At 44.7% G+C, this 25143-nt stretch overlaps 1 protein-coding gene across 1 annotated transcript in view; it reads left to right on the forward strand.

Moving 5' to 3' along the window:
* The window catches only part of LOC141073084 (uncharacterized), a 67926-nt gene extending 52862 nt beyond the window's left edge, over positions 1 to 15064 (forward strand). Inside the window, exon 5 of the mRNA XM_073560413.1 lies at positions 13389 to 15064. Within this exon, the coding sequence (XP_073416514.1) occupies positions 13389 to 14932 (1544 nt within the window). The 3' untranslated portion in view covers positions 14933 to 15064. The remainder of the gene's footprint in view (positions 1 to 13388) is intronic.
* The last annotated feature ends 10079 nt before the right edge of the window (positions 15065 to 25143 follow it).

Here is a 25143-nt window from a genome sequence, read left to right on the forward strand (position 1 = left end):
TAAAATATGTACAGTACAGGTATAAATTAAAAGTGGAGAAAACAAAGAGAGTACACTCACAGTTCCATATTGTTCCTTAGGCAGACCATGCGGCTAAGGTGGGTGGAGGCGGAGCTGCACTTCTCCGCTCATCTGGGTCTTTCTAGCACGACGACTTGAGCTGTTCTGCCCTGGTTTTGTCCAGGAAATGCTTTATAGACTTGCTATGTGACATCACGGAGAGATGCATGCTGGGTTAATCCCACCTCTCCCTTTTGGATTTAGAATTACACTAGAAAACTTATACTAATCATAACTCCATGGGGGCAGCCCGCACAGACACATATAGGGCATCATTGGTTGTGATTTGTTGAGTACAATAATTCAAGACCAAATATGCAGTAGTTCTGATACACCGTTTAGCTGGAACACATATCTCAGGTTCTGAAAGGATTACGCTTCGCCAGAACCACGGCAGCGACGCTGTGACCGCCCGGATTACAAAAATGTGATTTTCATAACTCTAGGGTATTTGGTTCTTATGGTATAGTCTCTCATAGTTTTATTCGTTTCAAACGAAGTTTTTCCCGCTCTGAAGAGGAGAGAAGGAAACAAATGGTTGTAACAGCAGGGGGGTCTCCTATTACTAGTGCGAACACAGGCTGTAGAGGAGGGGGGGTGGCACTGCTCTGTGTGTGTGTGAAGGGAGGAGGGATGAAGCTGCAGAGCTAGCAGCCTGGATTGTCATATCTGCCGGATCTTTCTGGAAAGTTACAACAGAAAACATCATATTTTGTGGACAAAACCCCATACCTCACAGACATTGTACATCACAGCAATAGTCAAGTATCAAGTGCAGTTATCGTGTGCATGGAGGGTGTGGAGACAGATAAATAGTAGGGTGCAGATTCAGAATAATATTTGGAAGGAGGGAACGGGGCAAAGTTAGTTTACTGAGTAATTGATGTGGTAGGCTTGTTTGAAGAGATGGATTTTCAAAGCGCGCTTGAATAGGTCGGGGCTAGGTATCAGTCTGATCGTCTGGGGAAGTGCATTCCAGAGAGCTGGCGCAGCACGAGAGAAGTCTTGGAGACCGAGGTGCGAGGTTTGGATTACGGGGGATGTTAGTCTTATGTCATTTGTAGAATGGAGGGCATGTGTAGGGCGATAGAGATGAGAGCGCAGATATAAGGCGGTGCAGAACTGTGGAGAGCTTTGTGGGTGAGAGAGATGAGTTTATACTGTACCCTGTAGCGAACAGGTAGCCAGTGTAATGACTGGCACAAGATGGAGGCATCGGTGAAGCGGCTGGACAGAAATATGACCCTGGCTGCCACATTCAAGATGGATTGGAGAGGAGAAAGTTTGGTAAAAGGGAGACCGGTCAGAAGAGAGTTGCAGTAGTCCAGACGAGAATGAATAAGAGCGACAGTAAGAGTCTAAGGCCTCTTTCACACTTCAGTTTTTTACAATCAGTCACAATCCGCCAGGTTTTGAAAAAAACGGATCCGCAATTTTCTTTTGAGGATCCGTTTTTTTTCCCCATTGACTTCCATTATTGGCGGATTGTGACGGATTGCCGTCCGTTGCATCTGTTTTTGTTGCGGATCCGCCAAAAGTTCCTGCCTAAGGCCTTTTTCACATCCGGTTTTTGTAATCCGGCACGATGCGGCAAAATTTTTCATAACCGGATCCAGCACCGGATCCGGTTTTGTCCCATAAGCTTTCATGGTCGCCGCATCGTGCCGGATGGTTATGCGTCGTGTCCGGTTGTTGCCGGACACGGCAAAAATTAGCCGTCCGGCATCTGCAAAAAACGTTCTCTGCAACGTTTTTTGTCAGCGCCGGACCGGCTTTTTCCACAGCGCATGCCCGGACTCTGTGAATGTTAACCCCACAAGTGCCCGGCGAGAGAGATCTCTCTCTGTCACCCGGACACTTGTGAGAGATCTCTCTCGCCGGGCACTTGTGGGGTTAACACTCACAGTGGGTGAGAGAGAGAGATCTCTCTGTGGGGTTAACCCCACAAGTGCCCGGCAAGAGAGAGAGATTCTCTCGCCTGGACACTGAGTGTTAACCCCACATGTCTCTCTCCACCCCCTCTCCTCTCCCCTCCCCTCTCCTCCTCTCCTACCCTCCCCTTCAGCAGCTGTCTCTCTCAGCGGCTGCCTCTGTCCACCTCCTCCTACGGCTCCTTTAAATCTTGTCCGAGCCGTATCAGACGCCGCACACGCATCCGGTGTCACGGCTGCAGGTCGGATCCGGCGGCCCGGCTTTTCGCCGCACGCCGCCGGACCCCACACACCGGATATGTGAAAGTAGCCTTAGCAGTTTCAAAGGTGAGAAAAGGTCGGATTCTGGAGATGTTTTTAAGATGCAGGTGACAAGAGTCAGATAGAGGGAGTAAAGGAAAGTTCGGTGTCGAATATGACCCCAAGACAGCGGGCATGCTGCTTGGGAGTTATAGTTGAACCCTCTAGGGTTATTTCAATGTTAGAGTGAGGTTAGTAGAGGGGAGAAACACAAGAAGTTCAGTTTTGGAATGATTTAGTTCAGATAGAGGGAGGACATGATGTTAGAGACAGCAGACAGACAATCCTTGGTATTTTGAATTAGGGTAGGGGTGATGTCAGGGGAAGAAGTGTATAATTGGGTGTCATCAGCATAGAGATGATACTGGAACCCAAATCTGCTTTTTATTTGTCCAATAGGGGCAGTGTATAGAGAGAATAGGAGGGGGCCTAGGACTGAGCCCTGTGGGACCCCGATAGGGGACAAGGAGAGGAAGAGGAGCCGGCAAAAAGATACAGTGAAGGAGCGGTCAGAGAGGTAGGAGGAGAATCAGGAGAGGGCTGTGTCCTTGAGGCCTATAGAGCGGAGCATAGTGAGGAAGAGCTGGAAATCCACAGTGTCAAATGTGGCAGAGAGATCCAGGTGAATTAGCAGGGAGCAATGACCTTTCGATTTAGCTGTTATTAGATGATTAGAGACTTTAGTGAGGGCAGTTTCAGTGGAGTGTAAATAGCGGAAACCAGATTGTAAGGGGTCGAGAAGAGAGTTATGCAAGAGATAGCGGATTAGACGGGAGTGGACCAAGCGTTCCAGGAGTTTAGAGATGAAGGAAAGGTTAGAGACAGGTCTGTAGTTAGCAGTGCAGTTCTGTTCCAGAGATGGCTTTTTAAGTAAAGGGGTTAAGATGGCATGTTTAAATGAGGAGGGAAATATACCTGAAGAAAGAGAGGTTTAATATTTTAGTCAGGTGAGTGTTGACCACTGATGAGAGAGACTGCAGGAGATGTGAAGGAATAGGGTCACTGTTGCAGGTTGTAGGCCGAGCAGAAGCGAGGAACTTGGAATCTTCTTCTGAAACAGGCTCAAAGATGTCTAGTGAGCTTGAGGTGCGGCAGGGAAGGGGATCCAGGCACTGAGGAGATTGGGCTGAGATATCCTGATGGATGTGGTTGATTTTTTCTAGGAAATAAGTGGCCAGATCCTCACCGCTGAGGTTGGTGATGGGGGCCTGTACTTCAGGTTTCAGGAGGGAGTTTAAGGTTTCAAAAAGTCATTTTGGGTTGTTGGATAGTGAGGTGATGAGGGTGGTGAAGTAAGATTGTTTGGCCAGATGAAGGGCAGAATTATAGGTTTTGAGCATGAACTTATAGTGGATGAAGTGTTCTGCTAAGAGAGATTTTCTCCACTGCCGCTCTGCACACCTTGAGCAGCGCTGAAGAAAGCGTGTTTGCATTGTGTGCCAGGGCTGCCGTTGTCTGTGTCGGGTCTTTCTGCGTGTAGAAGGTGCTGCTTCATCTAGGGCATTCTTTAGTGTATTATTGAAGTGTGACAATGCTAAGTCTGGACAGGAGAGGGAGGAGATGGGGGCTAAAGATGTGTGGAGATTGTCTATAAGCTGTGGGTATTAATGGTACGTGTGTTCCGATAGGTGTGGTAGTGGGGGTGTCCCGGGTGAGGAGACAATTCTGAAAAGGGAAGGAAAGAAGGTTGCGGTCTGAGAGCGGGAGAGGGGAGTTAGTAAAGTCGTGCAGCGAGCCGGGACGGGAGAAAACCAGGTCCAAAGTATTCCCGTCCTCATGTGTAGGAGAATTGGTAAACTGTGAGAGGCCGAATGAAGAAGTTAGAGAAAGAAGAGAGGCAGATTGGGAGAGGGGATCATTGATGGGAATGTTTAAGTCTCCCATGATGAGGGTGAGTATGTCACAGGATAGAAAGTAAGTCAGGTGGCGAAGTGGTCTAGAAACTGGCGGGAGGAGCCTGGAGGGCGATAAACAACCGCCACTCGTAAGGAGAAGGGTTTAAAGAGTCTGACGGCGTGGACTTCAAAGGAAGGAAATGTAAGTGAGGGACCCGGGGGGATGACTTGGAAAGCACATTGTGATGAAAGGAGCAAACCAACACCTCCACCCTGTCTGTTCTCAGGTCTGGCAGTATGTGAAAATTTCAGCCCACCAAACGAGAGAGCGGCAGCAGCGGTGGTGTCTGAATGCTGGATCCAGGTTTCTGTAATAGCCAGAAGGTTAAGGGAATTAGAGAGGAAAAAATCGTGAATGTAAGTTAGTTTGTTACACACAGACAGACCATGCATTCCAGAGATTACATTGGAAAGGGATAGGAGAAGGCATGCACTGAATGTTAATAAGATTAGCAGGGTTTCTATATGCAGCTGGAGGAGAGTAATGTATGCTGGTGGAGGGAGGCCCAGGGTTGGGGGAGATGTCACCTGCAACTAGTAAAAGGAGAAAAAACAGAGCAGGTGGTGGGATGATTTGTATGAACGTTTTGAGTGCTGCATGGAGGTATTGGATGGTTTGGAGTGGGTAAGAAATGTCAGTAGAGCCTCAAAGTTATACATGGGAGAGGGGAGAAGGGAGGGGTGGATATGGAGAGAGTGCACAGAATGTGTTAAAGGGCGGGTGAGTTGTGAGAAAGCAGAAGTAAAAACAAATAAGCAGTAGATTGATATGATCAATGCATAATGTAATACGACTGACCAAGAAGCATGTTTGTATGAAAAATTAAGCACCTTACCTGTCTCCTGCCCTGTTCAACTGCCATTGTCTAACTGCAAAGCACTTTATCCTGTTGCACTTAATATCTGTTGCACGCGTGACCCCGCACGCGTGCTATTCCAGCCAGATCTAAATATATATGAAATGAAATGTCTGCTAGCATCAGGCACCAAATGGTCACAATCAGCAATTAGCACAGGGCCAGAACAGGCATTACTATGCAGGGTAAACAATCAATGCTGAACAAGGCCATAAAACAGTGAAAGAAAGGAAAAAAAATTACTTTGAATACTTTAAAGCAGAAACCAAAAAAGAAAGAACCACCACCGGAGTGATGGATTAAATACCATGAAAAAATCTTGCTTCATATGATTCAGTTCACACTTGTCAGACAGCACGGATGATGGATTAAATACCATGAAAAAATCTTGCTACATATGATTCAGTTCACACTTGTCAGACAGCACAGACGGATGATGGATTAAATACCTGTGTGAAAAAGAGAAGAGAGGAACATCAGCTTCAATGTCATTGTCTAACTGCCAAGCACTTTATCCTGTTGCACTTAATATCTGTTGCACGCGTGACCCTGCACACGTATTATTCCAGCCAGAGATAAATACTGGGCACTACAACGTACTGGGCACTACAATGTACTGGGCACTAGAGTGTACCGAGTACTAGAATGTACGGGCACTACAATGGCATATTTTCATTTCGCAACATCCATTGCTGCTTGTTTCTGGAAAGCACCCATGGAATCAAAATTGTCACTACGTCTATAGATAAATTCCCAAAGGGTTATAATTTCTAAAATGGGGTCACTTGAGGGGGGATTCTCTTCTTCTGCCACTTTGGGGCTCTGTATATGAAGTCCTCAAAGTATTCTACGAAAATTTGTTCTCCAAGAGTCAAATAGCGCTTCTCCCATCCTGAGTCATGTGGCTAACCAGTTCTGTAGAGACGCATATGGGGTATTGCCACGTTCGGCAGAAATTGTGTAACAAATTATGTGGTCATTTTTACCTCGTAAAAATGAAAAATTTGGGGACAAAACAACATTTTCTTTTTTTTGGGGGGGGGATTCATTTGTAACCCCTTCAAGACCTTGGGGTTTTTGCGTTTTGTTCCTTATCTTCCCAGAACCATAACTTTCTCTATCGCTTCATTGGGAGACACAGGTACCATGGGTGTATGCTGCTGCCACTAGGAGGCTGACACTATGCAGGAAAAGTTAGCTCCTCCTCCGCAGTGTACACCCCACCAACAGGAAGTAGGATGTTCAGTTTAGCTTAGTAGGAGGTGGACACGGGTCTTTCACTAGACCCTTATCTACCTCAATGTGCGTTGTATCTTTTCAGGTTTTCCAGAGGGATACAGTGTGAATGGTCACTACTGTACTCCCACACAGAGACTATGAGTACGGCGTGTACTGCCACCCCGTATCCTCATATGTCTGGACGGCAGGACCCCATCCCCTAGCACAGAAGTGTGCTTAGGTGTTCCAGACCCGGTCCTGGCCCACCGTCTCCCACCTAATCGCCCACCAGAGCCTGTTAGTTGGAGGAGACATGACGTCTGGCAACCGTTAGACAACTTCACCTTAAGAAGATAGGTAAAGAAGAGGAGACCCCTGGTCAGGTCGGGCCTGGACCTCCCTTTCCCCTGGCCGCTCTCCTGCCGCACTTGTGGGGAGCTCACTTCCCGGCTGAGGGTCGGCGGATCATTCACCCTCCTTTCGCTGGGCGCTGTGCGCTTCAGGCTTTCCTCAGTTAGTGCCTTCCCTCAGAATAGGCGACGGTGGGCAGCAGCCTGCTCTCCTCAGTGCGGTGCCCCCGCCCCACCGTTTTTCCCCCGCATCTGATAGGATCCGGATTAAAGCGCCAGGGGTTTCCGGGCCTCCGCGCCGCCCCCGCTCCGTCGGCGGTTTCCAGGGACTAATCTAGGCCCCGGCTTCATTGCGGCCTAGTTCTTGGTAGCTCCGCCCCCCGTCTTCTCTGTATGTATTCGGGCTGGCTTTTTTCCCGTCCGTCTCCCCTCACTTCCCCGGCGCAAGCTCCGCCCTCTCTACCCGGCCTCACATGCGGCGCAGAGATAGTAGCCATCACCGCCATCTTCCTGCACCCAGAGCTGACGTTTAGCTCCATCCCCTTGCGGGCTGTGCAGAGCGGTGTTTTCACAGCGCGCTCATTCTTTTGCGGTGAGAAGCGTCTTCCTTGGCATCCTCCCAGCGGTCGCATTCTCCCAGCGTGGGACCTGGTTAGTGCCTTCATCTGGCAGGACCAGCTCTTTCCTGCCGATCTCCGCTCAGCCTAATCAGGTACGTTGCGGAGTATAAGCCCCTCATATTAAATCTAAGCAGGGCCACACTTTCCGCAGGTCCAGTGAAGGAGCAGAGAATCCATCTTTGCTAGTGTGTCTCATGTGATATGCGCTATAGTCGTACCGTACAATCGATAGGGGTATGGACAGTCATTAGCTGAATAGCACCCTGCAGCCGTACAGTCCCGGACGTAACGGTTTTCTGGAGCCGTACAGTCACTAACGTAATGGGTTTTCTGGAGCTGTACGGTCTCTGACGTAATGGTACTCTGAAGTCGGGCAGTCACCGACTTTCCAGTACTCTAGAGCCATACAGTCACTGACGTAATAGTACTCTAGAGGCGGGTAATTCACTGGCATAATGATAATCTGCTGCGCAGTCTCTAGTGCACCAGTATGTCTGGTGTCATAGCACACAGAGCCATGTAGAGCCACGCTGCTGTCTACTGTAATTGCCGCATGGCGTTTGTCTGGTAGAAAGTTCCACCGCAATTGCAGATATGTGCCTTAATTTTCAGTATTAGCAAGACTCGATCATTGCCTCACACATATTGATGCTGGAGCCCTGGCATATCAACTGCTTCCATAGCTCACAAGCACTCGCCCTTCCTTTTTCTGCAGCCCGCTCCGGACGCTGGCTTCACAATGCCCTAACTAGAATAATGAGCTGCTTCTATCTCTTCAAGTCTGCAGTGTTTTGGGCCTGACTTCCAGCTGGATAGAAGTCCGTGTTATCTGGCAATTGTCTGCTGTGGCTCAGTGGATAAGGAAGCTGTCCTCAACTCGCAGGTCCAGGAGTTGCAACCCTGGCGCACAACAGAGAGTAGAGTTTAGTCTCTTTCTGATCCCAGACCTACTGTTCTACCGTCAAGAGAATTGACAGGTCAGAATCTAGTTTAATACAGACTTCAGGGTACGGCTTACTACACGTGAAGCCGTTATTCTGCCTAAGGTCGTCAGGTATCCAGACCCAGACCGCAACACAGAAGCCGTTATTCTGCCTAATGCCGTCAGGTATGCAGACCTAGACCGCAACACAGAAGGCGTTATTCTGCCTAATGCCGTCAGGTATGCAGACCCAGACCGCAACACAGAAGCCGTTATTCTGCCTAATGCCGTCAGGTATGCAGACCTAGACCGCAACACCGAAGCCGTTATTCTGCCTAATGTTGTCAGGTATCCAGGCCTAGACCGCACCGCAGCACACACGACTGTCTCCTATATCCTTCTCCGGGTTCTCTCCACGCTGATTTGTTCACAGGATACTTAGAGCAGATTGCAGCTGTACTATATCTGCTGTCCAGGCTTCAGACGCACCACCTACCAGGCTCAGTGGTTGAAATGGCTGTATTACTGTGGAGATGTGTCTGGGGTTGACTGCTTCAGTGGTACTGGTGTTCAGTACCGTATTCAGGTGAGTCAGACGCCCTCATATTCGGGTTCCTCGCGTCCTATTGCAGCAGTATTCTATCCCTTATCGAGCACTTGGATAGTCCTCTACCAGACAGGTTTAGTCAATACACGCCATCTTTCCGGTAACTCAATCGTACCCGAAGTCCTTCGACTACACCGGCCCGGCTCTACTGTCCCATTGTCAGATGAGTCAGGAGCACCCTCTCTTGCGTTCCTCAGGGTCCTTTGCAGCCTTTGCCCTAGCTTCCGTCTAATCACTACTCGAGGTGAGGTGCCGGCATTTATTACCTCTGGCTGGCTGCAGCTGCGATTTCAAGCCTCTTTCATGTGAGTCTAAGACATCTTTCAGCTGCATATTTCATAGCCAATAACATCTGTGGTTTGTTAACAGTTAAACGTTAAAAGCTACCATGTCCAAACGTAGTGCATCTCTGTACCACAGAGCGGATCTCAGTAGCAACATAACTGGATACTCCACTTTCAGGTAGGTCTGACACTCTCGTGTCAGGTACGGATGGTCGAGGTTACTGTGGCATGATCTGGACCCTAAGTGTGAGTTGCTCCAGAAGTTTTTTGTACCACCTTCTGATCATTTTACAGTACCGTCCGCAGGCTATCTTTACTGCCCGGTGTGTTATGCCTATCATTAATGTTTGGCTAATAGTAGTTTATAAGTTCTAATATGGCCTAAGGGCCTTCGAGCTACCACAGTACCTAAGCTCCTTATTTGTCGAAACTTAACTATTCTTTCTTATAGACACCAGATAAAGCCTCCAGCAGCTCACAGATGTGACTTCTGACCGTGACTGGGACAAGTATCCCACCTCAGACAGGAGTGGGAGCTCACTCTGCGCAAGTATCGACCAGGGTAGAAAGCTGCTCCAGTCTTCGATCTAAGGATGAGTCTGGTGATAACACATTTCTTATTTCAGCTAGATTGGTATTTTTCACTGTGATCTTCGGGCGCGTGTTGTCTTAGACGTAGGCACGCGGATCTACACACTGCAGTCCCCTCCCTGCTCCAGAGGGTCCAGGATGAATTTGGTCGTTTACATCGTCATAAGGATTGACCTTCCTTTCATCTGCCTAGTTGTCTTTCTGGGGTCTATTTGATCTACCTAGAGCCAACTTTCTTTGCAGTTGACACACTCCATGTTTTGCCATGGACTTTCCGTGCTCGACAATTCACTTTTATAAATCCAGCTGGACTATTTTTTCCCATATTCACCCTCATCCCTGTATGCTGGGTTTATCTTCCTCTTGATCTCAGTCTGATCAGTCTGTAAAGTCATCCAGTAGTCTTCAGTCTACCCGCTTAATTGAACAATCAGTTGTCTCTTCATAGCCAACCTGTGCCTACATTGCAGCGATGAGATCCAGGTTATCCCCAGGTTCCATTCAGTACGTTTTCAGTGTTCGGTTCTTTAGCAGGTTCTCAGGGCCTGCTCTCAGGTCTTGTCATTTTCTCATAGAACGGACTTCAGCCGTTTCCAAACAAGGGGGCGCCTCGGTATATCTTTTTTTCTCCTGAGCGCTTCACAAATTAGACTACTTCTGCGACTACGAACCCTCCGGTTCCAAGTTGTCCACCACTACGGTCCTTCCTCGCCCAGACGTGCATCCCTCAGGGATACCAACGCCGAATTCACACAGTAGTTAGCAGGGTCAACCTTTTAAAGCACCCGCCTCTATAGCGTGTCCTGCCTTAGCCCCCACTCGTGTTGCAAAGTTCTATAGACGCGTGGCCTAGCTTGCTCAGAGCATTCTTTCTGGGGGCCGGTCGGAAGATTTGACCGTCCTCACTGTCCAAAAATTTTTCTTGCATGGAGACAGTTTTTCACCTAATCGTTCCCATCTAAGGGTCCATTTGACTTTCGGTTTCACGAGCGAAATTATCCCCAAAGAGGTCCCTCACCAACTTTCCGTTCCTTCCGTGTAGCTCCAATAGGCCAAATTGTTAAGGAGCTCACCGGAAGGACAAGCGCTTCCCTTCCTCAGGCTAAGCCTCGTCGTTTTTTAGTGCTTTTTCCCCAGCATGACGTTTGGGGATCTAGGATTGAGTCCATCCTTGTTTTTTTCAGGAAGAAATTTTCTTCGTTCAACATTTACCTTCTGTGAATCGCATGATTTTTTCCTTGTTCCATGAAGCTCTTATCTAGGTCTTGGTTTCTTCAAGGCTTTGGCGATGTCTGCCTTTGCAACGAACGGGTTCATTTTCCTTTTCAGTTGGTATCTTTCCCTTTCAGACTCTCATCCATTCCTGGGGTCTTACAGAGCCTGTAGCAGCTGTGGTGCACTTCCTGTGGATCAAGGGTCCACTCTCCATCATTCTGAATTCCCTTTCGTCGCTCGGACTTTTCCTTGGTGACGCCCTTTCATCAGACTACTTGACCTCAGCAACGGTACTTCTCAAGCTCAGGCTTGAAGTGTAGAGGTCCTCTGGCCTTCAGGTTATAGTTCTGTTCGCGGAATCTGGTCGGCATTAGTAGGGTTGCCGGCTCAGGAAGGACTGCGTTCTTTTGAGTACGACGCACTCTGCCCGGGCAGTGTGTGTCCTCCTGGCGGTACTCTTGGGCCTTCGTCTGGCACCTCTGCAGTGCGATAATATGTCCTCCACAGGTCCATAAGGTTTTCAAAGCCCATGCCTAGTGCCGATCGGTGTAAAAAAGACCTTGCAGGTGACCTTGCAGGTGACGAGGGTGACTTCCTCGTCCTGATGGAGTTATTTGCTGTTCCCTCCCCCTGAGGACTGCTTTGGGACGTCCCATGGTTCCTGTTTCCCCCAATGAAGCGATAGAGAAAACAGGATTTTTAGTTGCTTACCGTAAAATCTGTTTCTCTGAGCCTTCATTGGGGGACACAGCACCCTCCCAAGTTGAACAGCTCGGTTTACAGTATAATATTGTTACAGTATGGATTTGTGTTTGTGGTTTTTATCTCATTTACAGATTGCTTCTCCTACTGCTTTCTCACTTACTGGACATCCTACTTCCTGTTGGCGGGGTGTACACTGCGGAGGAGGAGCTAACTTTTTTTCTGCATAGTGTCAGCCTCCTAGTGGCAGCAGCATACACCCATGGTTCCTTTGTCCCCCAATGAAGGCTCAGAGAAACAGATTATACGGTAAGCAACTAAAAATCCTGTTTTGTTTTTTTTTTTTTTTTTTTGGGCAATATGTCCATGTGAGGCCTTATTTGCAAGATGAGTTTTACTTTTGAACTACATCATTGGTTTTACCATATTGTGTACTGGAAAATGGGAAAAAAATACAAAGTGCGATGAAATTTCAAAAAAGTGCAATTCATCGATTGGTTTTTGGATTGTTTTTTTGTTTTTTTTTAGCATGTTCCCTAAATGCTAAAACTGACCCACATCTATGATTCTCCAGATAATTACGAGTTTGCAGACACCAAACACGTCTAGGTCCTTTTTTATTTAAGTGGTGAAAAAAAATCTAAAGATTGCAAAAAAAAAAATATTGAGCTGGGTGAGGGTAGATTTGATCTTTTTATCGCCCGTTATTGCATTTTATTGCAATGTTGCAGCAACCAAAAAAGTACTCTATTTTTCGGATTATAAGACACACTTTTTTCCCGGGAAAATGGGGGTACATCTTGTAATGGGTATATACCTTATCGGCACGCCGCTGCCCTGTGTCCGGTGCTGCCGCTGCCATGTCTTGTGTCTGGCGGTGCTGCGGGAGGCTCTGCCGAAATTTTGTGAAAGACCAGAGCCCCCGGCAGTTCCATGGTTTCCTCCTGTGCGGTGTGGCCGTGGAGGATGGGGAAAAACCAAAGTAGGAGAACAAAGGGAATTATAACACACTCAAAATCTAGCAACAGTCACAGATAAATCCACCAAATGCCTTCTCCAATAACAACCACCAACAACCTCCAGCCATGCAGCATAAGCTAACTCTGACAATGAGTGCTAGCCAGGGATCAGATTATATAGGAGATGGGAGTGGCTAACAGTGGACAGCTGAGAGCCCTACCCCTACAGGAGCTCTCAACAGGCAGATTAACTGCTGCACTGCTAAAAAAAAAAACTTACATCATTTAATATGAAGGCGAAGTACTTCTAATCAGTGCAGGAATAGGAGAAATCAGATGCTGCGGTCTTTTGGCTCCTTGTCGTGGTAAACCCGTGAAACCACCCCTGACTTGTGCCATTCAAAGCCGTTTATAAGTGTTATTCACTTTACCCATCATTGTGCTAATATTATGTGATATAAAAAAATAAAAAAAACAAAGGTATGAACTGGGATCTAGACTGGTGTGCACGCAGCGTGTAAGCGCACGTTCACACTGGCCACTGTACAGAATAAAAAACAAAGACAGAAACATAATGATTACCCTGAAATAAATGAATAGCACAGTGCATGAAAATAATATATCAGACTTAGTGATCACGTTTTTTGGTCAAAAAAATGCAAAAGCCATCCCACCACATCACGGTGACCGTAATTTTGATAGTCCTAACTCTAATATTAAAAACCGTACCGTTTGTTAAGTGGCATGTTGTTGTCTTCCTTATTACCGGTCTTTTCACTGTCTGGCGTTTTCATTGTAAGCTCCATAAAATATATTTAGAAATCTCTTTTTTGTTGTAGATTAGATGTGATTTTTTTTTTCATTCTTTCATCCTCAGGAAATCCTTGTGAGAATAACGGTTTATCACTCAATTGTAAAAAAGAAGATATCAGGAAGCAGTCTAATGGAGAAAACCTCATTACCCTTCATGGACCTCCTGGACTTCACAGCACTTCACTTTCTTATACTCCTCCTAATCATGAGGAACCCTCTCCTGAGCAATCTCGTATTATTGCCACAATTCCAGGTGACAAAGTGGATACAAGATTTCAATGTGACAAGCAATTTACTACAAGCTCAGATTTTTTAACACAAAGAAAGCATAAAGGAGAGAAGCCATACTCCTGTTCAGAATGTGGGAAATGCTTTACATATAAAGGGAGTCTCATTAGCCATCAGAGAATTCACACAAGAGAGAACCCATATTCATGTTCAGAATGTGGGAAATGCTTTACATATAAAGGGAGTCTCATTAGCCATCAGAGAATTCACACAGGAGAGAACCCATATTCATGTTCAGAATGTGGGAAATGCTTTCTAACTAAATACCAATTTGTTAGACATGAGAAAATTCACACAGGAGAAAAGCCATTTTCATGTTTAGAATGTGGGAAATGCTTTATAGATAAATGGAAGCTTATTATACATCAGAGAATTCACACAGGAGAAAAGCCATTTTCATGTTCAGAATGTGGGAAGGCCTTCAGACAAAAATGGAATCTTATTATACATCAGAGAACTCACACAGGAGAGAAGCCTTATTCGTGTTCAGAATGTGGGAAGTTCTTCGCTTTTATAGATTATCTTGTTAAACATCAAAAAAGTCACACAGGAGAGAAGCCTTATTCATGTTCAGAATGTGGGAATTTCTTTGCTACTAAAGGGAGTCTTATTAAACATCAGAGAATTCACACAGGAGAGAAGCCATATTCATGTTCAGAATGTGGGAAAAGCTTTATAGATAAAGGGAATCTTATTACACATCAGAAAATTCACACAGGAGAGAAGCCGTATTCATGTTCAGAATGTGGGAAAAGCTTTATAGATAAAGGAAGTCTTATTACACATCAGAAAATTCACACAGGAGAGGAGCCATATTCATGTTCAGAATGTGGGAAATGCTTTACATGTAAAGGGAGTCTCATTAGCCATCAGAGAATTCACACAGGAGAGAAGCCGTATTCATGTTCAGAATGTGGGAAGTTCTTTGCTATTAAAGGGAGTCTTATTAAACATCAGAGAATTCACACAGGAGAGAAGCCGTATTCATGTTCAGAATGTGGAAAATGCTTTACAGAGAAAGGGAGTCTAATTAGACATCAGAGAATTCACAGAGGAGAAAAACCATTTTCATGTTCACTATGTGGGAAGTCCTTCACAGAAAAAGGGCATCTTAATAGACATCAGAACATTCATACTAGAAAGAAGCAATATCCATGTTCAGAATGTGGGAAATGCTTTAGAAATAATTCAGTGCTTGATAGACATCAGAGAATTCACAGAGGAGAGAAGCCGTATTCATGTTCATTTTGTGAGAAATGCTTTGCAGATAAATCAAATCTTGTGCAACATGAGAAAAGTCATAGAGAAGAGAAGCCGTAGTCATGTTCAGAATGTGGGAAATCTTTTATATATGAATCATGTCTTGTAAAACACAAGAAAAGGCATGCAGGAAATAAACTGTAATTGTGTTTTTTATATGTTAATAAACATTGCTCAGCATAAATGAGTACACCCCATTGATCAGTAAGATTTTTCAAAATTAAATTTTATTGAAAGGTTAAATAATTTTCAATCACAAAATTACAACAAAAAGAATAGGACAATATCAGCATCACTATATCATAGACTATAAGTATAACGTCCAATAAAACATCAAGTTATAGGAAGAAAATGGAGGGAAGGGAACATTTTAGGCCATCAGTATTACAATTATGAAGTTACTAAAATCTAATGGAAACCATACATCGTGCAGCCAGGCACGAACCAACGCGGAGCACAATCCGGACAGAGAAGAAACGCAGTGCAGAAAAGGATGGGTCACATCAGTCTGATGTAAGACGGTAGGCATCGGATTCCTCAAGTTCAATCCAGTCTCTCCAAGTCTCACAGTATCTATCACAGTCAGTGGGGATTGAGCAATGAAATGCTCCATCCGATTCAGAAGGGCTATTTCACAGAACCACTCCTCCAGAGTAGGTGGAGAAGTACTTTTCCAGTGACGAGGAATGACATTCTTAGCAGCCTGTATAAGGTAGCTTATTAAAGACTTTTTCTATCTGGTGAAACTAGTTGGGATCATAAAGAGCAAAAGAGATTCAGGAGAGTCGGGCACAGAGAGACTAGTCATTTTATCATTTTATTATTATTTATATACCGCCACTGGTTCCATGGTGCTGTACACGAGAAGGGGTTACATACAAATTACAGATATCACTTACAGTAAATAAACTAACAATCACAGACTGATACAGCGGGGAGAGGACCCTGCCCTTTCGGGCTTACATGCTACAGGATGGTGGGGAAGGAGACAGTAGGTTGGTGGGTTGCAGCAGTTTCGGTGTTGGTTGAGGTGGTAGCTCCAGTAGTGGTGAGGCGTTAGCGGGGTCATTGCAGGCTGTAGGCCTTCTTGAAGAGGTGGGTTTTCAGGTTCCGTCTGAAGGATCCAAAATGTGGTTGATAGTCGGACATGTTGGGGCAAAGAATTCCAGAGGATAGGGGCAATTCAGGAGACGTCTTGGAGGCGGTTGGGTGAGGAGCGAATAAGTGTGGAGGAGAGAAGGAGGTCTTGAGAGGACCAGAGATTACATGAGGGAAGGTATCGGGAGATTAGATCAGAGACATATGGGGGATACAGGTTATAGTCATTTGTTTAGTAGTCTGAATTACCGGAGTCCAGAAACCTCTTATTATGGGACAGGTCCATTATGTGTGTCGTCATCCCTTCCTCCACTCCACATCGCCAGCATCTATCTGATACTCCGGGAAACCACTTATGTAGTAATATGAGAACCCGGTACCATCTGGACATTATCTTAATAGTGGTCTCTTGAGCTTTGGATGCAGTTGACGTTTTGTGAGCAAATTGAAACCATTTACCCCATTGTGATTCTTGACAAGATTTGCCCAGTTCTCTTTTCCTTGCATCACAGTAGGGTGTCTGACAGTTGTAGTATGGGCTATTTGGTGTTTTTAGAGCAATGAGATGAAGTGCAAAGGTGGAGATTAACGACACGCACAGTTTTTCAAAATTTGTTAGATCTCTATTGAGCCGTCTATCTTTTCTAACATGGGAATAGGAATGTTGCAATTGTCTATAGTCATTGTCAGCTCTTGGAGGGATAGAACAGTCCCGAAATATCTCATTGATTGGAACTAAAGATGCGTTAGATAGTACATGAGCAAAGTGAAGAGGGTGATATTTACTTCTACCCAGAAATCGATTGGAAGATAACCCCGGTAAAAAGGTGGGATTGTCTGAGATTGTGGATAATGGGCCCCGTGGGTCAATTAGAGAGATCTTGTCTTAACGAAGGGATAGGATTTTACAGTATATGTTGAAGGATTGTTGAGAAGGGTTTAAGGGCTGAGGAATGTGGGTTTCAGGGAAGTGTAGTTAATGCATTTGGACATATAGTTTGTGCTGGAAAACATGTATTTGGAAGTCGCCTTGCTACACTTGTAAGGAGAGCTTTAAACTAGAACAACGTGGGAAGGGAAGCAAAAGACCAGAAAAAGCCATACACCTGACAAATGCTATTGAGAACTCTGCTATTAGAAGTGGAAAGGAAGAACAAAGACGAAAGAATCTAAATAATAAAAATATTGGAGAAAGAGAAAACAATCACAAACTAAAATGTTTCTATACTAATGCACAAAGCATGGGCAACAAACAAGGAGAATTGGAACTACTAACACAGGAAAAGAAATATGATGTCATTGGAATCACTGAAACTTGGTGGGACGGTACACATGATTGGAATACTAGACTAGAAGGATACAACTTATTTGCAAGAAACAGACTTGATAAACGAGGAGGAGGTGTCGCATTGTATGTTAGAAATGCATATATCTGCACAGAGATTGAAGCTTCTGAGACTGGGAATTCTGTGGAAACTGGGTAAGAATACAATGACAGAACAATGGAAAGGACACCATTGTAGGCATTTACTACAGGCCGCCTGTGCAAGCTGAAGATATGGATGAACTCTTTATGCATCAAATGGCCAAGTTCTCCAAAAAATATGACATAGTTGTCATGGGAGATTTCAACTATCCAGACATTTGTTGGGAATCTCAGGCAAAACTAACAGGTCAAGGAAATTCTTATCCTCTCTTGCTGACAACTTTATCTTCCAAAAGGTAGGGGAGAAAACAAGGGGAACTGCTACCTTGGATCTAATCCTTATAAACAGGGAGGAAATGGTTGAGGAGGTAAAAGTGGCTGGGACCCTAGGAGGTAGCGACCATGCTATTTTAGAATTTTGGATAACTAGAGGAGGAAGACCTTTGAAGACTCAGACGTCAAGTTTAGATTTCAGAAAGGCAGATTTTAAGGGATTCAGAAAGAGAATTGGAGGGATCCAATGGCTGGATATCCTTAAAGACAAAAATGTCCAGGAAGGATGGGAAATCTTGAAAAATGAAATTCTCAAAGCACAATTGTTAACAATTCCGAAAAGAGGGAAGAATAGGAAGCATTTAAGGAAACCAGGATGGATGAACACAGAACTTAAGCACATGCTAAAAAGGAAGAAAGAAATGTTTATAAAATGGAAAGAGGGAGGCATATCTAAAGAAGAATATAATGATGTCTGCAGAACCTGCAGGGCACAAATCAGATTAGCTAAAGCTGACAATGAATTGAGGCTTGCAAGAGATGTTAAAAGCAATCATAAAGGATTTTGGGGATATGTCAAAAGTAAAAAAAAAGTCAAAGATGCTATAGGATTTTTACAGGATGAAAATGATGAAATGGTAAGACAGGATGTTGAGAAGGCCGAACTTTTAAGTTCCTATTTTGCATGTTTTCTCTCAGAAAGGAAATGTAACCTCAACTGTTCTTCACTGTCCTATTAAGGGAATAGAAGAATCCAGGATATCTATAAACAGAAAGATAGTGAGGAAACACTTAGCTAACCTAAATGAATTCAAGTCTCCAGGTCCAGATGAATTATACCCCAGAGTACTGAAGGAGATAGCAGAAGAAATTTTTGAACCCCTCTCCATAATCTTTGAAAATTCTTGGAGAACAGGAGAAGTCCCAGAAGACTGGAGAAGAGCAAATGTTGTTCCTATCTTCAAAAAGGGGAAGAAGGTGGACCCAGGCAACTATAGGCCGGTGAGCCTGACTTCTATACCAGGAAAGATCTTTGAACAAATTATTAAACAACATGTATGTCAGTACCTAGATAAGAATGAAGTGATTAAATAGAGTAAGCATGGGTTTGTAACTAATAAGTCATGTCAGACTAACTTAATTTCCTTCTATGATGGAATCACTGATTGGGTGGATCAAGGAAATGCTGTAGATATAGTATATCTTGACTTCAGCAAAGCATTTGACAAAGTCTCTCATACAATCCTTATTGAAAAAATGACTAAGTATGGAATGGACAAGGCAACTGTTAGGTGGATTCATAACTGGCTTAGTGATCGGACCCAAAGAGTGATCGTAAATGGCTGCACATCCAGTTGGAAGAATGTCTCAAGTGGGGTACCACAGGGCTCTGTCCTGGGCCCTGTATTATTCAACATCTTTATCAACGATTTAGATGAAGGAATTGAGGGTAAACTGATTAAATTTGCTGATGACACAAAGCTAGGTGGGATAGCTAATACTAGAGAAGAGAGAGAGAGGATTCAAAAAGATATAAATAAACGAGCAGTGGGCAGCAACTAACAGAATGGTTTTTAACAGGGAAAAATGCAAAGTACTACATCTGGGCAATAAAAATGAAAAAAAAGCATATACAGAGTGGGAGGAATAGGGCTAAGCAACAGCACATGTGAAAAAGACTTGGGTATACTAATAGATCACAGACTGAATATGAGTCAACAGTGTGATGCAGCAGCAAGAAAGGCAAATGCAATTCTAGGATGTATTAACAGAAGCATACAGTCTAGATCACGTGAAGTCATTATTTCCCTCTACTCCTCTTTGGTCAGACCTCATCTGGAATATTGTGTCCAGTTTTGGGCACCGCATTTTAAAAAAGACATCAACAAACTGGAGCAAGTTCAGAAAAGATTGACCAGAATGGTGACCAGTCTGCAAACCCTGTCTTATGAGGAAAGGTTGCAGGATTTGGGAATGTTTAGTTTGCAAAAGAGAAGACTGAGAGGAGACTTAATAGCTGTCTACAAATATCTAAAGGGCTGTCACATTGTAGAAGGATCATCGTTATTCTCATTTGTACAAGGAAAGACTAGAAGCAATGGGATGAAACTGAATGGGAGGAGACACAGATTAGATATTAGAAAAAACTTTTTGACAGAGTGATCATGAGTGGAACAAGCTGCCATGAGAAGTGGTGAGTTCTCCTTCAATGGAAGTCTTCAAACAGAGGCTGGACAGACATCTGACTGGGATGATTTAGCGAATCCTGCTTTGAGCAGGGGGTTGGACCAGATGGCCCAGGAGGTCCCTTCCAACTCTATGATTCTATATGAACCCAAAGCTTCCCATGGTGATGGTGAAAATAATCAAGTATTCTGGCATGGACTGCCGCCACGTAGTATTTTATACAATCCGGAAGACCGAGGCCTCCCATCTGTTTAGACCTGACTAATACAGTATATCACCACGAATACGTGGACGACCAGTCAGCCAGATGAACTTACAAAAGCTACTACATAGATGTTTCCAAAAATTTAAAGTGATTCTGGTCGGGATAATTTGTAAAGGTAAAGCAGTCTTGGTAAAATATTCATTTTTAATATATTTACTCTGCCGGACCATGAGAAATCCTTCACAGTCCATGACTTAAGGTCCTTATGAACTTGACCAAGTAAGGGTTTGTAATTGAGGTAAAACAGTCGAGAAATATCACCATGCTTATCCCTAAGTATTTTATACCCTGTGGTGGCCAAGAAAAAGGAACATTTGATTAGAGGTTAGCCTGAGTGGTAGTTGACAAGGAAACCTTGAGAGCCTGAGATTTTGAAGTGTTTATTTTGAAATTGGACCAAAATGATCCACTTCTGCCATGATAGATGGAATTCACATATGTGGGCTTGTAATGTATAGAAGGACATCATCCGCAAAGGCCGAGCATTTATCCCTTTTCCCTATAGTGATACCTTTAATATCAGGGTTATCACGAATAGAGGATAGTAAATGTTCCATCATGAGGAGGATATACAGGAGAGGGGAGAGAGGGCACTCCTGTCTTGTTCCATTAGGGATTGCTGTAGGGTTACAATAGAGGGACATTATTTTAGCTATAAAGTGTTCTCCTATATTGAGTTTTTATGGGCGTAATAGATAGCTGACCATGATATTCTGTCAAACGCTTTTCAGCGTCAAGTGACAGTTTTAACCCCTTAATGACAGCCAATACTTCTTTGAACTGACCTGAGACATAAGAGAATAGCATCCCCATACAGGTGACAATCCAGCAGCTGTCGGCTGTACACCATAGCTGACAATTTGCTGTATCACAAACGATCAGTGTTGTCACCGTCCATATCTGTTTAACCCCTTAGATTCTGATGTCAATAGTGACTACATCATATAAATGTTTAAAACAGTGTGGTTTCTCCCTCTTTATCCCCATCAGCACCCTGAGATCATGATTGTGTGGTCCTGATGTTTGACATGGCAATTCATGACCAAATAGCGGCTTTAGAGTCTTCCGGCTATAGCAGCCTGTTCAAAAGTCAGCGATGTTTAAATGGTAAAAATCAACTATTTCATTCCTATCATGCCACTTTGTCTTAATTCCTGAAAAGCACCTGAAGGGTTAATAAACTACCTGACAGCAATTTCAGTTTGTCAGGGGGTGCGGTTTTTAAAATAGTATCACTTTTGGGGGTTTTCCAATACATAGGGACCCCTAAAGTGACTTCAAACCTGGATAGGTCCCTTAAAAAAATAATTTTGTAAATTTCTTTGAAAAAGTGAAAAAAAAATTGCTGCTACAATTTTAAACCTACTAAAATGCAAAAAAAAATAAAATAGCATTTTACAAATGGTGCTGATGTAAAGCCGACATGATGGAAATGTTATTTATTAATGTTTTGCTGTGGTATGACCATTTGGATTAAAGGGATAATCATTCAAAGTTTGAAAATTGCTATTTTTTTACATTTGTCAAATTTCTGATATTCTTTATAAATAAACACAAAACATATCAACCTAAATTTACCTTTATCATAAACTATAATGTGTCACGAAAAAACAGTCTCAAAATCACTGGAATTTGTCGAAGTATTCCAGAGTTATTACCACATAAAGTGACACTGGTCAGATTATGTGGCTCCATCACTAAGGGATTAAAAGAGGTATGTTTCTTGTTTGAGTGTAGTGAATGATATCATTGGTTTTTAGTGTGTTATTGCGGGCCTCTCTACCCACCAGGAACCCAACTTGATCCAAATGAATATGGTTAGAGAGTAGAGGCTGGAGTCTATTTGACAATATGTAATGTAAAATGTCTGTAAGATCTCTATGTTAAAGTAAAGTATGTTTCTAGAACCTTCTAGAAATCTCCCATTGCTACACACTGAGGAGACCAGCCTGTCACGTAGCTGCAGCCTTCCCCCTTGCCCCTCCTTAGCAGATGTGTGTGTACAGCTCTCTGCCAGCACCTGAAACCTGATACCAGGCATTTCCTCTCGAAGCCTTCTCACTTCCCCCTCCCTGCAACCAGGAACGAAAGTCTTTTGTTCCCGGAACATGTGACTGAATTAAACAATAGGAAATATTAAAGAAGCCTAGCGTGCACTGCGCTTGTGCCAGAGATATAATAACCATATCACTGCGTAGGCAACAAACCCAGTGTTCTACCCTCTAAGTTGCAAAATCCTAATCCCTCCAGAAACTGAGATATGGATTGCTCCCAAACGGAGTGTCCTAAGTATGGCATGACGTTGTTCTATTACATTCGATGAACTACAACTTATGAGGCCCTCAGTGTGTTGATACAAGCTTCCCTCGTTGAGATATGGTTATCATAAGTTTTTTAGTTAATTGGCAACTTGGAGAAAGGGGGGATGAACTTCTTCAGACTGCCCCTTTCGTGATGTCACAGACCCTGGGCTATAAGGCACCCATCCCTTAGAATGAGTCAGTTGGAGCTACAGAGTCCGTGCTGACAAGACGTGCAGATGAGTGGAGACATGTGGCTTTGCCTTCTCCCCCACATGGTCTGCCTGATACCGACTAAGCACATGTGAGTGTTACTTTCTCTCTTTTTAATCCCTTTATGTTATATTTGTATTGTACATATTTGATGTCTCAATTTATAGCAACTTTTATCTATGTAATCACTGCCCTTTTGGGAATAAATGCTAAAATCTATTAGCTCTGTCTCCATGCTCTAAGAAACGAACTATGCGCCTTTTTTAGATAATCGCTACTAATTTGGGGTTTGTCACGGACCCTCTTAACTAACTCTGTGATTAAGTAAAGCGTGGCTGGTGGCAGCGTGGTGTGTGCGATTGGCTAGGCTAGCTGGCAGTACAGACGGGTCTTACATGCTGAATGAGGGGCTGCGGCCACAGCATTGATAATTCCCTTACTGCAGTAGTCTAAGCACCCGTACACAACAAGCAGCCCATCCGGCAGCTACTTATCCTAGGTGCAGTTCCCTGACTGACCTGAGGGTAAGGGGGGCACCGGAGAGCTGCGAGTTCCAAAGTGGAACTGAGAAAGTGGGATATACATAAATCCCTGCAGTTCTTGGAAGGTGGTTAGCAGTGGTGGGGCATCCAAAATACCCCCCTGCGGTAAATTGTTAGAGCGAGATTAGCTTGCTGTATATTTTGGTCACATGGTGTCAGTGGTGGGATAACTAAGATAAGCCCCCACTGTGCCTGTGAAAGCTGTGCGTCGCGTCCCTCCATCCGCTGACAAACCCATGTCAGTGATGGGATTGTGAGATATTGGTGGCACAGGGTCCGCTGTCCGTCGCAATTTGGCGACAGCGGTCCGCCGTTCGTCACACAAGATTTATGCATATGTTTTTAAGTCGATATTCAGCAAAGAAATAGACCTGTAATTTGAACAAAGTAGGGGGTCTACCAGATTTAGGGATTATTGTGATATGGGCCTCTGTAGTTTGAGAGAGAAATGGATTAATGTTGGTAGCATGGTTGAACGATACTGATAAGGGGAAGGAATGTCTTGTAAAATTTAACAGTAAACCCATCGGGCTCGATACTTTTTCTGCTCGCCAATGATTGGACCGTTGAGGATAACTTAGAATCTGATAGGGGTTTGTCCATCAAGGATGCTGAAGATGTATCTTCAGAAAAAGGCGCAGCATTTTCAGGTGGGGGTGTATTGTCCGGAGGGCCATCTAAGGCTGGGGTCACACTGCGTTATGGCAGTCTTTTTAACGGACTGTGTTTCACCGCGGTATAACGCTGTGTAACACAGTCCGTCCCTTCACGACCTATGACGCCTACGTAGGCGTCATGAAAAGCAGTGCCCAAACGACCTATGACGCCTACGTAGGCGTCATGCTATAAATAGCCCCCCTGCAGGTCGGGTGACCGGGGTCACTGAAAGGTCACCCGACCCGCACACAAAGGATGCTGAAGATGTTAACACCTGGGGGTGTGGCTTAGCCCCCACGTGCCTACGATCGCTCTGATTGGCTGTTAAAAGTGAATGAAAATTGGTGAAATATTACAATCCAGCCATGGCCGATGCTGAAATAGCATCGGACATGGCTGGACACCGAGACCCGACCCCCCCCCCACACCGACTGATGGCACCGATCGGCTGCTGCCACCGTCTGACGGCACCGATCGGCAGCCGCCGTCATAATCTGCCCCCCCGCCTTCCCTCCGCCCCCCCCAGCCCTGCGATCACCCACTCTCACCCTACTTTGTGCCTCCGACCTCCCGCTATCCGTCCCTGTGTCCCGCCGTCCAGCGTCATGGGCGCCGCCATCTTGGAAGATGGCGGGCACATGCGCAGTGCGCCGAATCGAATCTGCAGCGCTGCAGATTCATTCATTTATTTTGATCACTATGATAAATTTTCATAGTGATCAAAATAAAAAAAAAGTAAATCACCGCCCCCCTTATCACCCCCATAGGTAGGGACAAATAAAATATTTTTTTTTTTTTCCCATTAGGGCTAGGGCTAGGGTTAGGGGTTAGGGTTGGACTAAGGGTTAGGGCTGGACTAAGGGTTAGGGTTGGACTAGGTTAGGGTTGGACTTAGGGTTAGGGTTGGAATTGGGATTAGGGTTGGAATTGGGGTTGGGATTACGGTTAGGCTTGTGGTTAGGGTTAGAGTTGGGATTTCGTTAGGGGTGTGTTGGGATTAGGGTTGTGGTTAGGGTTATGATTAGGGTTAGGGGTGTGTTGGGGTTAGGGTTGGAGATAGAATTGAGGGGTTTCCACTGTTTAGGCACATCACGGGGTCTCCAAACGCAACATGGAGCCACCATTTATTCCAGCCAATTTTGCGTTCAAAAAGTCAAACGGTGCTCCCTCCATTTCGAGCCCCGACGTGTGCCCAAACAGTGGTGTACCCCCACTTATGGGGTATCAGGGTACTCAGGAAAAATTGCACAACAACTTTGGGGGTCTAATTTCTCCTGTTACCCTTGGGAAAATAAAAAAATGGGGGCTAA

This window comes from Dendrobates tinctorius, unplaced genomic scaffold (genome assembly GCF_039654945.1).
Source record: "Dendrobates tinctorius isolate UK_male_01 unplaced genomic scaffold, ASM3965494v1 ptg000296l, whole genome shotgun sequence".
In the NCBI taxonomy this organism is placed as follows: Eukaryota; Metazoa; Chordata; class Amphibia; order Anura; family Dendrobatidae; genus Dendrobates; species Dendrobates tinctorius.